General features: G+C 49.3%; 1 protein-coding gene across 2 annotated transcripts in view; it reads left to right on the top strand.

Moving 5' to 3' along the window:
* Positions 1-21,702, top strand: part of PAPSS2 (3'-phosphoadenosine 5'-phosphosulfate synthase 2) — a 70,966-nt gene extending 49,264 nt beyond the window's left edge. Inside the window, exons 7-13 of one of the 2 annotated variants that reach the window (XM_046026153.1) lie at positions 860-971; positions 5,824-5,838; positions 10,684-10,889; positions 16,600-16,735; positions 17,992-18,260; positions 19,188-19,417; positions 19,896-21,702. In XM_046026153.1, coding sequence (XP_045882109.1) covers positions 860-971; positions 5,824-5,838; positions 10,684-10,889; positions 16,600-16,735; positions 17,992-18,260; positions 19,188-19,417; positions 19,896-20,037 — 1,110 coding nt within the window. In that variant the 3' untranslated portion in view covers positions 20,038-21,702. The remainder of the gene's footprint in view (positions 1-859; positions 972-5,823; positions 5,839-10,683; positions 10,890-16,599; positions 16,736-17,991; positions 18,261-19,187; positions 19,418-19,895) is intronic. The other variant, XM_046026154.1, reaches the window with a different exon arrangement.
* The last annotated feature ends 285 nt before the right edge of the window (positions 21,703-21,987 follow it).

Below are 21,987 nucleotides of genomic sequence, written 5' to 3'. Positions count from 1 at the left end.
CCTTTGGCTCTTTGTAGGTCAGTGTTATTGGTCCATTCCACGGATCGGGTCTTCATTGGTACCTTTTTATTATCCCTTAAAACCTTGGGCATTTTTATAAGAGGCAGAGTAAGGTGGGAACCTGTTGCAGGTTCATTCATACCTGAACAAGTCGTGACAAATTTATATGCAGAACCCCCTGACCTTAGGAAAGAAATTCTGAGTACTCCAGTGCTCTGGGCACATGAGAAGTGCGTGATTACAGTTACAGCGTGGAACGATAATTCACATAACAAAATGGGCTGTAAGGTACAAAAGAACTTCAAATAATCTAATCATTGTTTGGGTCCTAGGGATGGTAGGAAAGGTCAGCAGAGCAGTGACCCAGGCTTCGGGGTTTAAAAGATGAACAGGAATTTCAGGTGGGAAAGAGGATAGGCCTGGGAGGAGGTGGAAATCTCTCCATCAGCCCAAAGGGCCAGAGCTTGAGGCGTTTTCAGTATCATGCTAAGAATTTTGGACTTTTCAAGTCAGGGGTTTGCCGATTTCAGTCAGCTACCTACTACATTTGGTGAAAATATGTAGCCCGACCAGAATATTTGTCGATAAAAAAAGGAAAGGAGGAACAGGGAATGTTAAAACAGTTGCCCATCACAAGGCTCGGGCACCTCAATTTTAGATCACTGCTCTCCAGTAGAAAAGTTCTAGGCTTGAGCTTATCTGGCCCCTGGATCATGCCTCCGCATCAAGACGGAACACTTAACACATGAAAGATTCTGCCTTCATTCTTCTGCCAGGCAGAATGAGAAAGGCCTGCCCTGGGGCCAGCTGGCTGGGAAACAGAGCTATGGAAATGTTCACCTGCTTTTGTGTTTTGCAGCTGGATCTTCAGTGGGTCCAAGTTCTGAGCGAAGGCTGGGCCACTCCCCTCAAAGGTTTCATGCGAGAGAAGGAATACTTGCAGGCCATACACTTCGACACCCTGCTGGACGGTACGTGCTTTTCTTGCTTGCTTTTTACTCTTCATTGTTAAAAAAAAAAAAAAAATCGTGCACAGAAATTTTCACAGGATCAAGAAGCATTCATTCTTGGTATTAATCACATCATACCTCTTACTCTGGAGATATTTAGAGGATTTGTTGTGTGTCTAATTCTATTATGTATAAATTCAATTTTTTAGGATTTTTTTGAGGGTAGGGGCTATCCTAAAAGGATTATTGACTATTTGAAAGTAAAGAACTGAAAAATGAGGGCTTTCCTTGCATGCGAAGCCAAGAGAAGGTTAAGTCTGTTTGGCTCCACTTGCCTCCATACGCAGAGTAGAGGACGATCAGGGGCCCGTTGCCTGCTGCTGGGAGCATCCTGGGGTTGGGGGGGGTGAGCTTAGCATAGCAGGGAGACGTGCAGGGGGCATCTCACCACCTGGCTGCTGGCCCGAGCGGCATCGTGCAGTGACTTTTTCCACTGGACACTCAAGTGTCGCTCTTCGCGCCCTTCGTGTGCTGTAGGAGGCTGGTGGCATCCTCCAGACCCTCCTGGGGCTGCGCTAAACCTGCCTTCTGGGCACAGGCCGAGGGACTTGAGAGCACTGATCTGGTCCAGATCGGAAGCATGTGTTATTCAGAAAACTTCCGGCCCCTTCTGTGATCATTTCCTTCCCAGAAGGGCCTGAGCTCGTCAAACGGAGCATGTCTGTTTCAAGCCCCTGAAGAATGGCTGCTAGTGGGGGGAGGGGGGCTGGGGGCTAGGGGGACACCGAGTCTGTGACTCGGAGCAGGGCTCCAGACCTTTTAAGGAGCAAAATCATATCACATAGTCGTTCTTGGGAAAAGGTGTTCATGGCCTGGGCTTGTGACTCTGCCTGGGGGATAAGACAACATTCCAAAATACAGCTGGTTCCCTTACAGCTTGCCTTAACAACAGTAATCATATCTGTGCGGCCCTTGTCCATCTGCAGAACATTTTCTCAAGCATGATTCCCTTTGATCAGGCAACTCTGATCACGCCCTTCGCAGACGAGGAAGCTGATCCCAACCTTAGTGCCCTGCCTGAGTTCATACCACTGGTCCAAGACCAGAGACCAGAATCCAGGGACTTCTGGCCCAAAGCTTTCCCTACCAGGCTGCTCTCCCGGCGTCCATTCGGGGACAAGTCAGGAGGCTAGGCTGTCTGTCTGAGGAAGGTGGACACTTCCTTTGATGTCTTAATTCTGGTACATGCCGGACACAGGCTGCCTCGCGTAAACTTCACTGACACCGCGGCCAACCGCGGGCAGGAGGTGGGTCCTGAGCCTCCCAGCCAGAGTTGTGGCTAAAGGACGAGCACTTGCTCCATAGAGAAAAATACCTGGGCTCTGGGAGTGCTTGGAGAAATCAGTGTGGATGGAAGCCAGGGCTCTCCACCTGGGAGCTAGGACTTCACGGTGGGGAGACAAAAACCATCCTAGCGTAGGCAGAAATCCTTTATGATTTAAGAAGGGCATAACGGGCGTTTTCCTGGGTTAAGAGTTCTTAGCTTTTGATAGATTCTTAAAGGAGTCTGTGATCCAAAAAGATGCCGGACAGCAAACGCTATAATAAGCTACTTGGATCATTTAGGCAAATCTTGCTCCCTCCCTCTCACATCCTTTTGATTTCATTTTATGGTGCTCTGCAGTTTATAAACATAGCGATTTTCTTTTTCTTATTTGGTCCTCGCTACCATGGGCTGGACGAAGCCCTTGTTACAGGTCTCCCTGCCCAGACCCCCCGCGTGTCTGCCCCCCACATATCTGCCCCCCGAGCCCCAGCAGCACGGAGCTGAGGGAGGTCATGTCCCCATGAGTACTGGACTCCCACTAGCTCCTGATTCCTACCACCCATCCAGAAATCCCAGTTCTTCCGAAAACCCATGTTCAAGTGCTTGTGGGGTTCTCAAGGGGGGCGCTTCCTGCGTCCCCGAGTCTGGCCCACGGCCATGTGCCTCTTGTCTTGTGAATGCACGTGGCTCTCTGCACCACGGAGATGCAGCTCCTGCCTGTTCACTCCAGCCACTAATGTCCTGGGACCCGTGGGGCTGTGGCAGCTTACAGACTCCCCCTCAAGTAGGAAGGCCCCCTTCCCCTTGCTCTGGGCTAACCTCAGCTGAGGACCCTCTAGCAGTTGCTTGAACCCCACAGCATCAGAGAACTGGAAGAAACAACCCTGTGAACTGTACCCTGGCCTTTCTTCTGTGGGTGCCAGGGGGCTCTGGGACCCTTCCAGCTATAGGGTCTGGGTCTGGGACCCCCCTACAAGATTCCTTTTCTCCCTTTGACTTTCTCCTGGCTTCATCGTCTACCCCAGAGTCCACCCCAGTCCAGCGGACACAGTTCTGCAGCCCCCATTGTAGTGAGGATTCAGAAGCACCCCCCCCCAACCTTCCAGAAGCTTCCTTGACCAGTAATAGACACCAAGGATATAAGGTGCTAAGCTGAGGCAGAATATCCTAGTGGGGAACAGTGTGAGTTGTGGATCTGAGCGGGGCTCTTGGGCTAGTGTTTGCTGTGAACTGGAGGCGCATTACTTAACCCGGCGGGCCTCCGTTCCCTCATGCCTACCATGGGCTGCTAACACCAGTCCCTACCCCACGGGGAATGAGGAACGGTCAGGAACAGCTGGTCCAGGAGTAAATGTTCCCTGTGTTGACAGACCCCTCCCCCGCCCCTGCCCTGACGCGTACAATGAAAAGACGTTGATGTCTTGAGGGGACTCTGTGGCTGGCCCATAGTTACGTCAGTCTGGAAGTAGCACAGATAAGATGCTCATCCGTCAGCCAACAAACATTTACCGAGTGTCCTCATATGCCAAGGTTTGTTCTAGTGGCTGGAGACAGAGTGGTAATGAAGACAGATGTGAGCTTGGAGGGACAGCTAGTATAGCCCATCTTCTGAACCCAGTACAGTGGGGTCTTCTCCCCATATCAGTGCTTGTCAAGCCTTTTATTATTTTTTATGATTTTATTTATTGAGAGAGAATGTGAGCAGGGGGAGGAGCGGAGGGAGAGAGAGAGAGACTCCCTGCTGATCATGGAGCCCAACTTGGGGCTCAATCCCACGACCCTGAGATCATGACCTGAGCAGAAATCAAGAGTTGGAGACTCAACCGAAGGAGCCACCCAGCCGCTTCCTTAGCCCTTCCCCCGCCCCAGATCATCTGTTATGTCCATGAACTCTGAAGCAATACACAGAGCAGATGAAAATGGAGCTGCTCCTGTGGAAGGGCTGGGCTCGGCCTCCCTCCCGCCTGGACAACAGCCCTGAACATGCCTGCAGGAAGCCTCTTAGAACCCTGTTCCTACCACATCATGAGTCTCCCGGGAAAGGACTCCCCTTGATGGCTTTCGGGCTGTATAGACATAGTTAAGTTCTAGAAGGTGATACATGTGTATCTCAGAAGGCCAAACAAGATCCCATTCATATGGATATCATTTAATTTTAATCAGCTCATGAAACTCATGAGTCACCACCGACTGAAAATCTGAAATTTCTAGAGCCATAAACGTGTAGCCACAGTCATCTGCTACACACAATTGCACGTTCCTTGATCGCCTGCCATCTGCAGGCAATATATATATATTTTTAATTTGGACCACGTCTCTCAAAAATACTTTGTTGGTTTTAATTTCCTTAAAAGCTCATATTTCCCCTTAAATTAAAAAACAAAACAAAAGACATAAACAAAAATACTTAGTCTACTCAGTCTAAGAAAAAAAAGAAAAATTTAAGTGTTTCTGAGGATTACACAAGATGAGTTACTCCCTCTATTGCTCAAGGATCTACTTTCATTGGTTCATTATATCACCTTATTTTCCACTGGAAAATAAGCTGTAAGTATCTCATCTAAATTAAAAAAATGGAACCTCAAACTCTTGCTCTTGACCGGTGGCTTCCAAGGAAAGTCACAACATGGCGGCCTCATGAGACTGGACCATTTGAAGACAAGTCCTCCACAGCTCTGACTTGCCAAGGGGTGGGGGCTTGAGGGCTTTCCACAGACACCACCAGCATTTATTTGGCACCTGCTATCTTCTGACCCCAGCATCTGACACAGGATATCACATTTAATCCAGATAACACTACTGGGAAGATACTTTGCTCATGAGGAAATAAGTACTTGAAAGGTTAAGTAAGGGGAGCCTGGGTGGCTCAGTGGGTTAAAGCCTCTGCCTTCGGCTCAGGTCGTGGTCTCAGGGTCCTGGGATCAAGCCCCACATCAGGCTCTCTGCTCAGAAGTGAGCCTGCTTCCCCCTCTCTCTCTCTGCCTGCCTCTCTGCCTGCTTGTGATCTCTGTCTGTCAAATGAATAAAATTTAAAAAGGAAAAAAAAGAAAGGTTAAGTAACTCACCTGAAGCTTGGATTCAAATCCAAGTTATCCTGGTTCTCATTCTTATTATGCTTGTTCTGCTAGGTAGAATTTCATGTCCTCTGAACATCTGGGATTCTAGAATGTTCTAGAGCAGTTTGCTATTAGACCTAGCAGAGCCTGGTTTGGAACCACTGGATGGTAGTTATATAATATCACATATTTGTGTAAGAGGCAAATTTGCGAAGCTAGAGGTGCTGTAACACATGTTGTGATTATTTCAAAACATGTAGTCATCTGAGCAATGCTTCAGGATTGATTGAATGACGTTCACTACAAATCCTGGTCTCAGCCTCTTTTTGCTGTTACACATTCTTCAGACCAGTAGCAAAGAGCGTCGTATATTTATATGTTATATGTGTGACGTTTTGTAATAGGAATCTGTTCCATGATATTGTTGCTTTAAGATTATCTTGGTGGCAAGCTGAAAACATGTTTCTTAATTGTGTTTATATTTCTCTAGGCATGGTCCTTCCTGGTATGTACTTCAACTTTCCAAATAGTTAAATTATTATAATTAGTTACATTAATTAGAAATGGTTAAGAACATAATTTTAAAAAATCCAAATAATCCAGCTGGGATTGTTAACAGTTCATGATCCAATCAGTTATAATAGAATAATAATGCTACATTCTTCTGTTGATCAGAGTCCAAATAACAGGAAATTTCTGGATCAGATGCAGCTGTTTATAATGTCCTATTTGGCTGACAGAACTTGTTTCTAAATTATTGTTGTACATTTTGTCCCTGAGATTGAAAACAATTATGATCCTCTCTGTTAACTAATTCTATGAGTCCTCATTTGATTCACAAATCTAGAAATTTTTTCTATTGCATTTATAAAACATTTTTAATCGATGAGGGAGAAATTGATTTTAGATGTGATTTAAATGGACACACCTGGTTGGATTGTGCAGGGCCATATTTCATTTGTCTGTGGTGTGATTATGCATGAATTTAATTTCAAGCTATGATGATTGGTAGTTATAGAACCGGGAATGAATACACAAGTTGCTTTGACTGTAAACTTCTGCATTCTCCCAGAAGGGAAAGGTAAAATTATGAAGGTCTCATTTATCTTTGGTGCTGTTTTCATCATTGTTGCTTTCCCTTTAAAAAGCCTACCTAAGCTCAGAGCAATGATGAGGTAGCACCTAACACCTGTCAGAATGGCTGAAATCAACCCAAGACATGACAGATGCTGACGAGGATGCGGAGAAAGGGGAACCCTCTTGACTGTTGGTGGGAATGCAAACTGGTGCAGCCATTTTGAAAACAGTATGGAGTTTCCTCAAAAAGTTAAAAATAGAACTACCCTAGGAGCTAGTAATTGCACAACTAGGTATTTACCCAAAGCATACAAAAAGAGCGATTCGGGGGCGCCTGGGTGGCTCAGTCGTTAAGCGCCTGCCTACAGCTCAGGTCATGATCCCGGGGTCCTGGGATCGAGCCCCGCATTGGGCTCCCTGCTCAGCACGAAGCTTGGTTCTCCCTCTCTCACTCCCCCTGCTTGTGTTCCCTCTCTCGCTGTGTCACTGTCAAATAAATAAATAGTCTTTTAAAAAAATGCTAATTCAAAGGGGCACATGCTTCACCATGTTTATAGCAGCATTATCTGCAATAGCCAAATTATGGAAAGAGCCCAAGTGTCCACTGACTGATGAATGAATAAAGAAGATGTGGTATATACCACGTTGTATATAATGGAATATTACTTGGCCATAAAAAAGAATGAGTTCTTGCATTTGCAATGACATGGATGGATCTAGAGAGTATAATGCTAATCGAAATAAATTAGGCAGAGAAAGATAAATACCATAGGATTTCACTCCTATGTGGAGTTTAAGAAACAAAACAGATGAACACAGTGGGGGAAAAAAAGAGGCAAACCCTAAGAGACTCTTAAAGCTAGAGAACAAACTGAGGGTTGCTGGAGGGAGGTGGGTCGGGGTATGGGCTGGATAGGGGGTGGGCATTAAGGAAGGCACGTGCTATGATGAGCACTAGGTGTTGTAAGTGGTGAATCACTGAATTCTACTCCTGCAACTTAAAAAAAAAAAAAAAAAAAGCCTAGTTAAGCAATAGTAAGTGTTGTCATGTTTGCTTTGGGAACAGTCCTACGTGAAAGTTCTGTGTTGGACTGACCATGGACTCAGCAGCCAAGGCCCCCTGGCAACGCGAGGCAGCCCCCGTAAGAGCCATCTCACCAGGGCTGCAACCCACAGTGGGCAAGGCCGGGAACCCCAGTCGGGTGGGAAGCCATGGAGGAGGCCTCAGCAGAGCATCACGCTGGTGGACGAGTTCCTGTCGTGGAAGTTTAGGAAGGTGGTTGGGGAAGCCACTCACACCATGGGGAGCTGTAGCTCCGGGCGGATGCAGTCAGCTGGCATCATGACTTAGTGGGACGTCCCCCCCCCCACCCCCCTGCCGAGACTGGCTGTCTTGACCACCATCAGGAAGTGCTGTTTGCCCAGAGCAGGGTTTCCCTCAAGGCCAAGAGGAACGTGGATCAGGGGCTACCTTGGGCAGGAGTCTAGCGGATCAAAGGACACAGCTGCGTGGGAGAATGGTGTCCCCCCTGGGTTTCACCCCAGATGAGATGATGGAAGACAGTGCTGGAAGGATGCGCTGGGCAGAGCTGGGCTTGTCTCATGCCCACCTGGGCTTTGTGTTTTGTTTTACTTGAATTTGGTCCGATCTCTGTGAGCAGTGCGGTCAGTAAGCCACAGAACATGGGGCACCCTCTGCTTGGCGAGCCTCTCTCCCCTCTCCTCAACTGGACTGTGCAGTGGGTTTCAGTATCTTTGGTCACACACCTCCAGGGATAAAGGGCTGTACCGGGGCCCACCCCCAGCAACCCAGGGAGGTACGGATTATTCGTTATCCCATCTCTCAAGTGGGGCAACTGAGCACAGAGAAGGGGAACGGAGAACAGAGAATGCCTGAACTTTGAAACAAAGGAGTCACTGGAACATCAAAACCCGTAACTTCTGGTGCAGAGAATGTGCTTGTGGTTTACGAGGGCTCCCCAGGGGGATTGGGGGAAGGGCGGTCACAGGACCCTGATAGACAGGATTTGTTTGTCCCCTGCAGTTGCTGTCTTTATCCTGTGACATTCTTTACACTCTAGTGACTTCTGGAGAATGTGTAGAAGGTGCAAAGTGATAGGCCTGCAGAAGGGTGTCATAGCTGACTCAGAGCTCAGATCTTTAACTGTCAGAGGCATTCCAGATGTTGGATTTTGAAGGTTAGGTTTAAAAGAATTCATTCATCTGTTGGACATGCCCTCAAATCCATAAATAACTGCAGTGGTTTCTCATGGAGCTGAATGTTTTCCTTATTCATGTGCTCTCGTTCCTTTCTGAGTCTTGAACTTGGGAATCCCCCCCGGATCTCCCTAACCTCCTTCAGTGTTGTACACTGATGGTGTGCCCCGTTTTCTCACCTGTGACCTGTGAGTCACCTGTGACCTGTGAGTACAGTAACGAGACGGACGCCATTGGTGGGCATCAGGCATCCCCGCCAAAAGGGTTACATCTTTAACATTATCTGGCCTCATTAAGAAATTAGATGTTTCCCGAAAGCTGAATTGTAATCTTTGAAGCCCCAAACTGAAAACAACTACATCTTTTAATCATTTTGCCTAGAAACATTTAAAAAACGTCTTTCTAAAAAAAACCCCAAATAACTTCATATTCGCTTTTCAAAATGTGTTAAACACAAGGAAGCTTTAAAGGGACGTCGTCATCGTCCCTAGTTACACCAGTTAGTGAACTGAGCTCTAGTGTAATGGTGCCCTGAGGGGTTGCTGGCCCCAAATGGGATGAGTCCCCCCATGATTCTAGTTTTATTAGTCAGGGTTCTCCAGAAAAATAGGACAGGGTGGATAGAGGGCGAGGGAAGAGATTGATTTCTTTTTTTTTTTTTTTTAAGATTTGTTTATTTATTTATTTGACAGACAGAGATTACAAGTAGGCAGAGAGGCAGGCAGAGAGAGAGGAGGAAGCAGGCTCCCCGCTGAGCAGAGAGCCGGATGTGGGGCTCCATCCCAGGACCCTGGGACCATGACCTGAGCCGAAGGTAGAGGCTTTAACCCACTGAGCCACCCAGGTGCCCCAAGAGATTGATTTTAAGGAATTGGCTCACGCAGTTGCAGAACCTTGTGACTGGCAGGCCAGAAACCCAGGGAAGACTTGTAGTTCACGTTCAAAGTCTGTGGGCTGAGTTCCTGCTTCTTCCTGCAAGAAGGTCTTCGGTTGAGTCCTTCAGCTGATTCTGTGTGGCCCATCACCTTACAGAGGACACTCTGCTCTACCCAAAGTCTACTGACTCAAGTGTTTATCTCCTCTTAAAATACCTTCCAAGAAACATCTAGAACAACATTTGATTGACTGTCTGGGCACTGCAGCCTAGCTAAGGAGACACACAACATGAACTCTCACAATTTCTTCATCAGCTTTTAAGTAATTCTCTTGCTTCTTCCTTTGAGATCAGGGTGTCTCTAGGCATGTGTTGTAGCTGAAGATAGACATTCTCTGAACAGCACACCCCATACCTTCCAGTTGTCGTGTCGTATCCTGAGAAACCAGATTGCCAGTTTACTTCAATTCCTTTTGAAGTAAGACACGTAGTGTAAAGGGGAGAGGAGCTCACGCTCCAAAGTAAGTGTGTGAATCCGCTGTCTGTGGCTTTCCCTCTGCCTGGTTTTTGACTGACGGCAGAACCAGCAAGACTGTGACCCCCAGAGAAGTCTTTTCAATACCATGTAAAGGCGATGCTATGGCTGGACCACAAGAAACAGACATCAGGACTCCCTCCTTGGGGTCCTACCCCTTGGTGTTAATGGTCTGAATTTTTTCTTTTTCAGTTTGGTGTGTTGGTACCACAATTCAGAGATCTGCCAACGTTGTTACAAGGTTCATTTCTAAGAAAGACTAGAGGTTTCTGTTTGGGCTTCTTTGGCCAGCCCTTATTGTGTGTAATTGGGTTGTTAAAGACTTTACACTCTCTGGTATGTTGAGGTCAGGACCAAGCTTTTGAAAGGGAACGCACAAGGGAGATGCCCCCTCCTTGGCCCACAGATCAGATCACTCACTGAAGGCCCCTCTGTAATTAGAAGCTTACCCCACTTTTCACAAACTCCCATGTCTTGCGTTGAGAGGCCTCTCGAAGACTTTTCATTGTAGGCTCTGCAGAAGCAGCTTTAGGCCTTCCTGGGCTTTGCAGGCAGTGTTTGGAATGGACGTAGTGCACGTGGGAGTCCGCTTCGAGGACGGCACAGTGGGTACCCCGTACTCACTCATCACGTGGCTCTCTCTCTAGACGGAGTGATCAACATGAGTATCCCCATCGTGCTGCCCGTCTCTACGGACGATAAGACGCGGCTGGAGGGGCGCAGCGAGTTTGTCCTGACACACGGCGGACGGAGAGTGGCCATCTTACGAGACCCTGAATTCTACGAACATAGAAAGGAGGAGCGTTGTTCCCGTGTCTGGGGGACAATGTGTGCAAAACACCCCCACATCAAAGTAAGTGGCAAGACCTTTGGAAGGGCTTTCTCGGTCTCTTTCAGCTTAGGACAAGAATGATTCCTTTTTCTTTCTTTCTTTTTTTTTTTTCCCCAAAGATTTTATTTATTTATTTGACAGAGAGAGATCACAGGTAGGCAGAGAGAGAGGAGGGAAGCAGGCTCCCTGCTGAGCAGAGAGCCCGATGTGGGGCTCGATCCCAGGACCCTGAGATCATGACCTGAGCCCAAGGCAGAGGCTTAACCCACTGAGCCACCCAGGCTCCCCCATTCCTTTTTATTTCTTCAGAAGGACTTAAACACCAGGGTATTACTGGAGGAATGCTTTTTTTTTTTTTTTTTTTAAATCAATTTATTTATTTGAGAGGAAGCATGAGCGGGGGGCGGGGGTGCAGATGGAAAAGGAGAGAAACTCAAGCAGACTCTGTGCTGAGCATGGAGCCCGATGGGTAGCTCAGTCCCATGACCTGAGATCATGACCTGAGCTGATGTCAAGAGTCAGACCCTTAACCGAATGCGCCACCCAGGTGCCCCTGAGTTGCATTTCTAAGGGGGGTCTTGTAAGCTGTGCCTTTGGAGATCTTTCTTGAAGGGGTCAGAGAAGCGTCTTTCTGTTTGAGGGCTGCTCTGAATGACCCACTGAGTCCTCAGAGGCTGCAATGGCTGGGTCCCTCCGCTAAATGGGACACAGGTGGGCCGGGTAGAGAATTTAGTCTGGCACCTTGAGTAAAGGACAGAAATCCAAGTCATAGCTATGCCCTCAACCAGAGCTTATGGCGTTCTCCTCCATCTTGGAAACTCACTGGGGGAAGCGGATTCCTTCGTCCAGAAAGGGTCCAATCAACCACTGGAAAGAGACTCTGGGCACACGCCCTGTGGTTGGCGGGGGTGGGACGGGGGTCAGTGGCATCCTTTCAGTAAGAGGGGACAGCTCGGGGTGAGGTGTGGCAGAGTCTCCAGAGGGAAACAGCACATTTTCATCAGTGGTTATTTTAAGATTGAAAATGTGTTCATCTGATTGGGCTCATTTTGAGTCGCTCCTGCCTAAAGGCAAAATGGGCTAAACCTGCTCAGGTTCCTTCACAACTTCTACCTGGTGGCAGCAGGGGTGGAGGGTCTCTTGGAATTGCTGGGTGTGGTTCCTTTCCTGTAAAGGAAAGTATGTGAAACCGAATGCCAAAGTCATCCCTCCCCGAGGATGAGAGCCTTAGGGCTAAAATTTTAAAAAGCCATATAAAAGGAGGAGCCAGACTCAGAATAACTCTACAAGTAACTCCGCGCCCTACAAAAGATGTTCGAATGAACCTATTGGAATTGGCTGGGCAGATGTTTTTCTGGTTTCATTTCTTCAAGTTGTGAAATGTTGTGAGGTAGGAAGGGCTTTTTCAAGGCCTCTGAACACAAGAGGTTAATGAACAAGGAGTTAATGAGCCTGTCCTATGAAATCCGCCTTCTGGCTGAGTGTCTTCAATCCCGGTGCACCTCTTGCTTCATCTGAACAGCGTGTCCATGAGGCTGGCAGGCTGCCTTGGAAATTGCTGGATACTGACCGAAAGCGATTAGAGGAACCGTGTTCTGGGCCTTGATCCTGCCTGTGTTTCATCCACTCGCGGGTCCTTATGGTCTCGGGTCAGAACCTGATCTTCAGTCCGTGACCCAGAGAGGGAAGGGCGACCCCTCATCCCCCTGCTTCAGAGACGTCCCCTCCCGGGGCCCACCCTCCACATCTCCTCTAGTAGCACTAAAAGAAACACCTGAGGAGGCTCTCGAGAATTCTTTCTTTCCATCTTGGTGGCAGTTGGAGCTCAGCATTTCTTAGAAGCCAGGGAACGTGGTGCTATGCCTTGTGGTCTTGGTCATCTCGTCAGTGACCATCCTGTGAGGTCATTACAGGGATTCTGCAAACATTCCCCGTGAGCTGATGGCGAGAAATGGGCCCCAGATAACCCGACAGAGGGAGTCACTCACTGTACACACCGCGCCTGGAGTGGGACGTGTGTTCATCAGACGTGCGACACTGGCCATTTCGGGAAGGGACTCTTTTCACTGCCCCTTTTTTTAGAATCTTGAAATATACACTCAGTTTTTTTTTTTTTTTTTCCTTAATCCAAAACTTCCAAAATAACCCCTTCCAAAAGTGGCCGTGGGCCTTCTTGCATTTCCACGTGGCCCGGGGCGTAACTGGCTGCGTCGGTTCCGGGAGTTGGTGCCGGGTGCTCCCTGTGAGTCTGAAGGCTGGGAGTCCCGGCGTTAGAGCCGTGTTCAGGGGTCCTTCCTGGGTGTCTCCAGTGGCAAGCACCTCACCCCCAGCTCTCGCCCCTTCTCCCCAGACCCGCTCCCCAGTGGGGGGCCTCCGCCAAATCCGGGGCGTCCTCCTTGCTTCCTCCTCCTCTCCTGTTCATTCGGCCGCTGGGTCCTGGCGATTCTCCCCCCACGGATGGCTTGATGTTGGCCACGTCTCTTCTGTTGCCTTGGGCCAGGGTGCTCTGTCTCCTGCCTGACTCCTGCAGCGGCCTGCCTGACCCATCCCCAGCTGCCGTCATCCCCCGTAGTGGGCCAGCCTGTCGTCCCCTCTCCTGCCCCTGCCACCTCACCTGGTTGTCACCCCCTCCCTCTTCGTGACGCAGTGTGCCTTCTTTATGCTCCAGAGCACTTTGCCCTTGTCTGACCCCAGCTGTCCCACTGTTCGGTTACCCATTCGGTCTTGTGCCAGCCCAGGAGATAAAGGACCATCTCGTCATCCACTGAGCCCCCAGCCAGGGCTGCGTCCACTCTGCACGTGGAGTTCAGGGGAGGCAGCAGGTGTAGTGGGAGCAGCAGCTTGGTTTGGGGGTCCTGGATGCACTGTCCTGGCTTCTGGGAGCCCCTGTGTGCCCTTGAGCGCTACCTCTTCTCCTCTTGTCTGCAGATGAGGTGTCAAGTCCCTGTCATCTCTCCTTGTCACGCCAGAGCTGCCGGACCAGAAGTGAATCGCCTCGGTTTTCTACCTCTTGATCCTTATCTCTGAACCCTCTTGTTGTGATGCCATTTTCCCAAAGCTCCATTCTGCACTCCCTCCTGGTTTCTTCCCCCCACCCCCCGCCCCTTTTCCTTCCGCGGAGTGTACCTCCCCACGCACAGTGGCTGCTCTCGCTCCAGCCCCTCCACTCGCCCTCCTCTCCAGGCTATGCCTGTCAGGCTCTCCTTGCCCCCTCAAGACTCCTCGGAACAGCTTCCTCACCTTTGTGCTGGGGTTTGAGCTCACCCTCTCCTCCTTTTTGCATTGCTCTTGCCTGTGATTCCAAGCCCGGTTGCCCTCTCACATTCTCTGGCTCCCCAAAAGCCCGTTCCTCATTTCTGTCCATGCGCCCAGGTTTGCAGACTCTCTGGAGGAGGTGGGGGCCCCGAAGCCACATGGCCTGGGAAGTGGGGCGGAGCCACTGAACCTCCCTTCTTGGGAGCGAGATCTCAATTCTGCAGACAGTAGGGCCATCCTGGGGAGGGAGGTGCCTGCTGCGTCTCTCCGTCTCAGCAATACCAGAAGCACAGGTGCAGCATTGGTCCTCAAGTAGACAATCTCGAGGCTGAGTTGTGAACCAAATTGGATGGGTGTTGCCTTCACCAACTGAACAATAGAGGGCGGACCCCTAGCGTCCAGCAGGAGTTACTGCACGCCTGGGGATGTGGGGTGAGTCTCCAAAGCTTAATCACCTAACTCTGAGCAAGGAGGAGAAATGCACAGGTATGGGGATTTGACAGTTTTCTTACTAAGTGATTTTCCTCCCTCCATCCCCACAGTCGTGGGGTCATTACTGTGACCCCCCCCTTCCCGCCAGGCTCACCCCTCATTTGTGGGGCCCATGGTGAATGGAAGCCCACAGACCATGTTTAAAAGTTACCTATCGAACTAACTTTTAGATAAAATATGTTCTGTCCTTCTACGTTGACCACTATTCCTTGAGAATAACCTGGACGGTCAGGTTCAAATTTAAATTCTGCACCAGAACACGGGTGCTGTGTGAAGAGATGGCTCTTGACCTGCCATGAACCCTCCTTCCTTGTCTATGCTTGGCCTTGTTCCTTGCATGAGGGCACCCCAGGTCACGTGAGGGCGCCCCAGGCTGTTTGACTGAGCTCCACCCACACCCCCACAGACTCCCCTCCGCTGGCCCGTCCCCAGAACCAGGGCAGCCTCAGGGGCTGTGTGGTCCACCCCGGAAAGACAGGCTGGGAGAGGGGCGCCTGGGTGGCTCAGTGGGTTAAGCCGCTGCCTTCAGCTCAGGTCATGATCTCGGGGTCCTGGGATCGAGTCCCACATCGGGCTCTCTGCTCAGCAGAGAGCCTGCTTCCCTTCCTCTCTCTCTGCCTGCCTCTCTTGTGATTTCTCTCTGTCAAATAAATAAATCTTTAAAAAAAAAAAAAAAAAAGGCGGGAGAGGGAGGGCGTGGTTCCTTCTAAAGGTGTGTTTTCTGTTCCTCACTCACTATCCCCGAAGTCACTTGCTCAACAGAGCAGGTATTGATGAGGGAGCGTGTTAATAGTAACCTCTGTGCTTTCTTTTAAGAATCTTATCATTTTAGATTTTACATTTAGGTCTTTAACACATTTGGAGTGAATTTCTTTACAGGGTACAAAATAAGGCTCGAACTCTGTTCCTCTGTATGTGGATATCCAGTTTTCTCAACACTGTCTTCCAAAGAGATCATCCTTTACTCATCGAGTGGTTTTGGCGCCCTTGTCAAGGATTATTTGAGAGAAATCCAGAGTTAGCCAGTTAGTCTGTGCTTAGCCTCGGGTGTGGACTTGGCGACATACTGCTGCTCTTTGGACGTTTTCTTTTGTTTTCAAATTAGAGCGTAACTAAGAGGAGGCTTCTTTTAACATTTTCTTAGAAATTGTTATTAGCAATAATTAACTGGTATAAAGCGACTTGCCCGACTTCCCCCGCCCCCCGCTTCTCTGTTTTGGGTTGAAAACAGTCTAAGACACATCAGGCTGTATTAGGAACATGCGGGCAGTGCTGCTCAGAGAGTGGTTTGCGGGACACTGGGGTCCCCAAGACCTTTCCACAGAACCCCAGCCTCAAAACTACCTTCCTAATCCTGAGACCTCATCTGCCGTCGTCACTGGGCTGTTCGCAATGTTGGTGCCAAAGCCATGGTCCCCGACTCAAGACAGGGGCGCCCGGCTCCACTCGGGTCGTCCCCAGACACCAAGCACTTGCAGCAAACCGCTTCGGTTAAGAATGTTCTTGATGACAGAGTGCCTGGCTGGCCCAGTCAGTTGAGCGTCCGACTCTTGATTCTGGCTCAGGTCTTGATCCCAGGGTCTTGGGATCGAGCCCCCCGTTGGGCTCCCCGCCCCTCCGGCCCGAGCATGTGGAGTCTGCTTGAGATTCTTTCTCTCTGCCTACGGCCATACCACCCTGAACGCGCCCGATCTCGTCTGATCTCGGAAGCTAAGCAGGGTCGGGCCTGGTTAGTACTTGGATGGGAGATTCTTTCTCTCCCTTTGCCCCTCTGTATGCTCTCTCTCTTTAAAAAAAAAAAAAAAAAAAAAAAAGTATAAAAGGGTTGAGAGACCAAAAAGTTTGAGAACTACTGTGCTAGAAATGCTTAAGAACGGAAGGCAGTTCTTCAGGAATAACCCAAGATTGACCTAGGAGGAGAAAATGGTTTTCCGATACACTAGAAGTGGACACTCACCTCCAGCTTTTCTCACGGTCTTTCTAGATGGTGATGGAAAGTGGGGATTGGCTGGTTGGCGGAGACCTGCAGGTGCTAGAGAGAATAAGGTGGAACGACGGGCTGGACCAGTACCGCCTGACGCCCCTGGAGCTCAAGCAGAAATGTAAAGAGATGAACGCTGGTACGTGGCCTGGCTTTCGTGCCTCTGTCCGTCCTCCTCCCAACCTCTGATTACAGAATTCAAGGTACCGGGAATTGGCCGTTTAGAGTTGCAAAAAGCTGGAAACCTCTATTGATGTGTGTATTGATACGGACTGGAGTGGTTTAGAAAGCTAAGGACAGCCACATTTTGGAACAGTATGCAGCAGTTAAAAATAGGCAGACACAGAAAAATATCTCAAGTCGCTTTATTCAGTGAAAACACAAACTGCAGAACAATCTGTACAGCGTAATTTTGGAAAACAAAATATACTAATTGTTCTCAGAACCCTCAGCTACTTCTGTGTCTCGAAGCAGAGGTCTCTGGGGCATGTACCCCAGACCACAGGTGACAGGTGTCTCTTGGGGATGGAGTTAGACCAAGGGGCAGGAAGGTTTTCACTTTATAAATTTTGAAAAGAGAAAAAGTAACGATGGGATTATAGGTGAGTTTTATATCCTATTTGGGGCTTCTGTGGATTCCCCAAGTTTCCCATAATGGATCTTTTTTTCATAACTAGAAGGAAAATTTAAGCCTCTCTGGAGCCTGTCCCTAAGGAGAGTAGTTTTGAAGGCTTTTTTTTTTTTTTTTTTTTTTTGGTGAAGGTGAAGGTGAAGGTGAAGCATGCTTTTACATCTTTAGCTTGTTGAAACTTTCCCAGGCCCCAGAGGGCGCTGGTCGTCGCCCACCGCCTGGGGGAGCGAGCCTAGAGCAGAGGTGGTGTGGGGACTGCTCAGTGCCGGCTCCTGCCTGAGCCGTGCTTGGCGGCAGAGGCCCCTGATGGATGCTTCATGTCTGAGGTGGGCTCCCCCGGTTAGGGCTTCCCGCCTCTGTGTCCTCTCTGGTCTGCTGGGTGTCTCTGGAGTCACAGAGTAGCTGCCAACGACCCAGGTGGAGTCTGCTCATGGCTTTTGATAACGAGTGTGCATAGTGAATTTTCTGAGCTATAAACATAGCAGTGTTTCCTTTCTTTCTTTTAAGATATTTTTAAAAAATTTTTAAGTCATCTCTACACCCACTGTGAGGCTCGAACTCAACCCCAAAATCAAGAGTCACTCGATCTACTGACCGAGCCAGCCAGGCGCCCCCTCTTTCTTTTAAAATTCAAGATCTAATTGGCTTTATTAAATGATTCTGGCAAGCAGAGGGGAGCCTCCCTCTGCATTTCTGTTTTGTTCTTGCGGACAAGCGACAACGTACATTTTGTTCAGCTGGGCCTTTGTCCGCTCCTTTCCCAGACGCGGTGTTCGCGTTCCAGCTACGCAATCCCGTCCACAACGGGCACGCTCTGCTGATGCAGGACACCCGCCGCAGGCTGCTGGAGCGGGGCTACAAGCACCCGGTGCTCCTGCTGCACCCTCTGGGGGGCTGGACCAAGGACGACGACGTGCCCCTGGCGTGGCGGATGAAGCAGCACGCGGCCGTGCTGGAGGAAGGGGTCCTGGACCCCAAGTCAACCATCGTTGCCATCTTCCCGTCCCCGATGCTGTACGCTGGCCCCACAGAGGTGAGCAGTTCCCTGGGCTGGGGGCCTCGGAAATGGGGGCTCAGACTTTACTTACGAGGAGCCAGAGTCTCTGTGATCCTTTTCCTCCATGAGCAGATTCTCGAACCTTCCAGTTATGATTGATTAATTATGATTCCATGTAGAATTTGTAAAAATGCTAGAAAACACATCAGCCACATCAGACCTGTTATACATGGGGCAAAGTGTATCGCACCTGATACTCATTTGCCAAAGTCCCAGTCACTCTGAGTGGGTCACCACACGTGCCCGTGAGCTCTATGAGAAAGAATTCGTCCCTAAAAGCTTGGTGTCCCCTTCCCTCCTACCACAGTAAGACCGTCAAACAGGGACGTTCTGTGTCCCACCGCCCCGAGTGTGTGGGAAGCATGATGAATTGAAAGGGTCTTAACCCTTTGGAATGCCACAAACTGAGTTTCAGAAATTAATCTTCTTCAACCAGATCACAGTGCTAGGCCTCTGGCTCTCCTCCCCATCCCCTATATCACCTGCTGAGCATCAGAAAGGGCAATTCATTCTGAAATCCCAATGTTGTGTTGAGCTAGAATCAGTGTTTTCATGGGATTAGCTCATTATAGGCAATCGGGCGATCAGACAGGTTAGAATTTGTAATTTCCTTTAAACTGTGATTTATTCTGAATAGGGAGGGACTAGAAAGTAAAATTCACACGTCTGGGTGTTTCTGGTCCACGTGCCTATGTGGAGCAGCACTCAGGAGACAGAACCCTGGGTTCTAGGAAGCTGGGGTCAGGCGGTGGGGATTCATGTCTACAGCTCCTTCCCTACCTGCTGCAGCGAGCACGAAGGGCAGTCAGACAGTCCACTGGTATCTTCCAGCTGTTAGCTGATCTTATCACTGGGTTACTTTTAGAGCAGTGACCAGCGTCTCCCTTGGGTGATGTTTTCTAGGTCCAGTGGCACTGTAGGTCCCGGATGATTGCAGGGGTCAATTTCTACATCGTGGGCCGGGACCCTGCAGGCATGCCCAACCCTGAGACCAAGAAAGACCTGTATGAACCCACTCATGGAGGCAAGGTCTTGAGCATGGCCCCAGGTCTGACCTCGGTGGAAATCATTCCATTCCGTGTGGCTGCCTACAACAAAGCCAAAAAAGCCATGGACTTCTATGACCCAGCAAGGTAGGTTTCTGGAGGCAGAGTCCTTAATCACCTCCATGCAGCTAGAATGCTGGCCCTGTGGAAGTGTCTCCACCTGCTCCTAGTGGGATGGGAGTCCCGGTCTTAGACATTCTGTGTCCCCCTGAGGTGTAGCACGGCCCCTCATATGTCAGTAGATGGTCCATCAGTAGCTCTCTTTCAATAAGTCTTCCTTGAGCAGGCGTTAATGGAAAGGAAGCCAGGGTAGCAGCAGGATATGGCTTCCTGTGAACAGAGTAGGTGCCCAGGAAGTGTTGAGCACGCGGCTGCCATCACGCCTGCCATCACGTCCCTTTCTTCTCCAAGTTCCTTTACTGAAGAGTTAGTGACCTGCTCTTGCAGAAGGTGCAGCATTTTATAGAAGGAAAAAATGGGGTCTAAAATTCGTCACCTACTGCAGGCAGCCCTGGGGATGGGGTGACTTACCCACTCTGAGCTGTGTGTGGCTGCCCCATGACAGGCACAACGAGTTTGACTTCATCTCCGGGACGCGGATGAGGAAGCTGGCCCGCGAGGGCGAGAATCCCCCAGATGGCTTCATGGCACCCAAGGCATGGAAAGTCCTGACAGATTATTACCGGTCCCTGGAGAAGAACAACTAAGTGCCCTCTGGCTCCAGAGTCTTTTCTCAAAGTGCTCTTGGATTTGCTTTTCTATTTTTGTGATTAGATGCTTTGGACCCAACTGCTTCTCAATGACTGATGTTCATGTTTTATAATGAGGTAAAAAGTGTGTCTATAATTTAAAGTCAACTTCAGTAATATATAAAAGAAAGTCCGAATGCAGCCCGCCTCCCAGCAGGCGCAGACCATACTGTTGTCATTTCAGAATGAACTTACCTGTCTTCTCGACTGCGTCTGATTTAGTAGATCCCAGGTTTCTGAAAGCTTTGACCGTGTCTTGTTTACTTGCCAAAAAGTGAAGTGTATTTTCAGTCTTGCCCGGTGACACGGCAATGTGAACCGGAGGAACCACCTCTTCTGCACAACCGACCTAAGGGGGAAAAGAACTCTCCGCCCTCACATGGACTCTCGCCCTTTCGCCTCTTGCCTCCAGCCCTGTCTCCTCGGGCTCAAGCACAGCCTGCCTGGGGACCCCAGCACCTCGGGTCCACACAGCCTAGCTCTGCGGAGAAAGTGATGTTGTCTGAGAAAGAAGGGCTGTCTTACCACACTTACGTGAGCAGAACTCAGTTAAATGGTGATTTTCAGCTGGAGAGCAGCACTTTCAGGAAAAGATTTGCCTCCAAAGCTCAGACAGTCTGGTGTTGTGGGAAGTTAATTTTTCTCCTCTTTGCTGTGGTCACTGTGTCCTGGGAGAGGCCGCACTCAAGAGACCGCAGCTTTGGCCCAGACCAGTCTGGACCATCAGACTAGGGGGCTGCTGAAATGGGAAAAGACCCCAGAAACTCTTACGTCTCAGAGGGGTCCCCAGTAGATGATGTCTAGTGCGTGCCTCGGGAGCGGCTGAGCACAGTCACAAACGCTCACGGTTGGCATCATTAGAAGGTACTGGCGGCACCCGACAGGCTTGCCGCCGCTTGACTGGCAGTCCGGGGCTCCGTCTACACTGTACAACACGGGGGCTGCCTCTGGCTCCTCAGTTGCTCTGCAAAGCTCCTTGCTCTTACAAAGCACTTCCAAAGCAACCTTCTTGGATGCCAGGGGCAGAGTTTTCTAAACCCAGCTGATCTTCGTGCAGTGGAAAAAATACTTCTCCAAAGACTCGTGCTGTGCTGAGACATCCAACCTCTGATGGTTTTACTACTTGGGAGGTAATCTCTGTCCTTTATGCACAACTGCTTGTTGCTGAAGAATATATGAAGAAATCGTACCTTGTACGGCTGTACCCTTGTAAGGTTGACCTTTTGTAGCTAGGTCTCTCTGGAAGAGGCTTAAACTGGAAAGAGAAAACTGTGATTTTTTTTTTTTTCATATTTTCAGTTTCTTTTTTAGGAAAATGCTAATCTTAGCTACCGAAAGTTCTTTTGAGAATCAGTTACACACAATGGCCACAGCAAAGTGCCACTGCCTTGACTAGTGTAGTGCCTCCGTTGACTTAATCAGAGCTACTCAGTACTGCCTTTTCAAAGAACAGCGTATTTATTGAAAACATGAGATGGAATGTAGTGCCTTAATCAATATATTTTGTGGTTTTTAAGATATATTTAAAACTGCTTTTTTGCTCTTAATAATGCTTAGTGAAAATGACTATTTCTATGTACCTGTGAGGCTTGTTTTTATTTTAATAAATTTCTCAAAATGAAAGTGGAGTCTCTTCTGCCTGTGACGCGGAGTGTGGGTGGGCGGCGGGACCGCTGAGGGCTTTGTGACTGAGTCATCAGGGAGAAACAGCAGCAACCCTCTGACCACAAGGAAGAGGCTGTTTGCCTGTGTTCAAGTCACTTAAAAAGCGCACGGTGGGCATAGGGGTGCAGGGCTCCTCATGTCTTCAGGGGGAGGAGGCTGCTGGGGGCTTCCCGTAGGATGTCACCGCAAGAGGGTCTGACCTCTTCTTTTGAACTTGTTCCCTTTTCTCAAAGCGCCCTCAGG

Source organism: Meles meles, chromosome 13 (assembly GCF_922984935.1).
Source record: "Meles meles chromosome 13, mMelMel3.1 paternal haplotype, whole genome shotgun sequence".
Taxonomy (NCBI): Eukaryota; Metazoa; Chordata; class Mammalia; order Carnivora; family Mustelidae; genus Meles; species Meles meles.
This window is presented reverse-complemented; position numbering and strand designations above follow the sequence as displayed.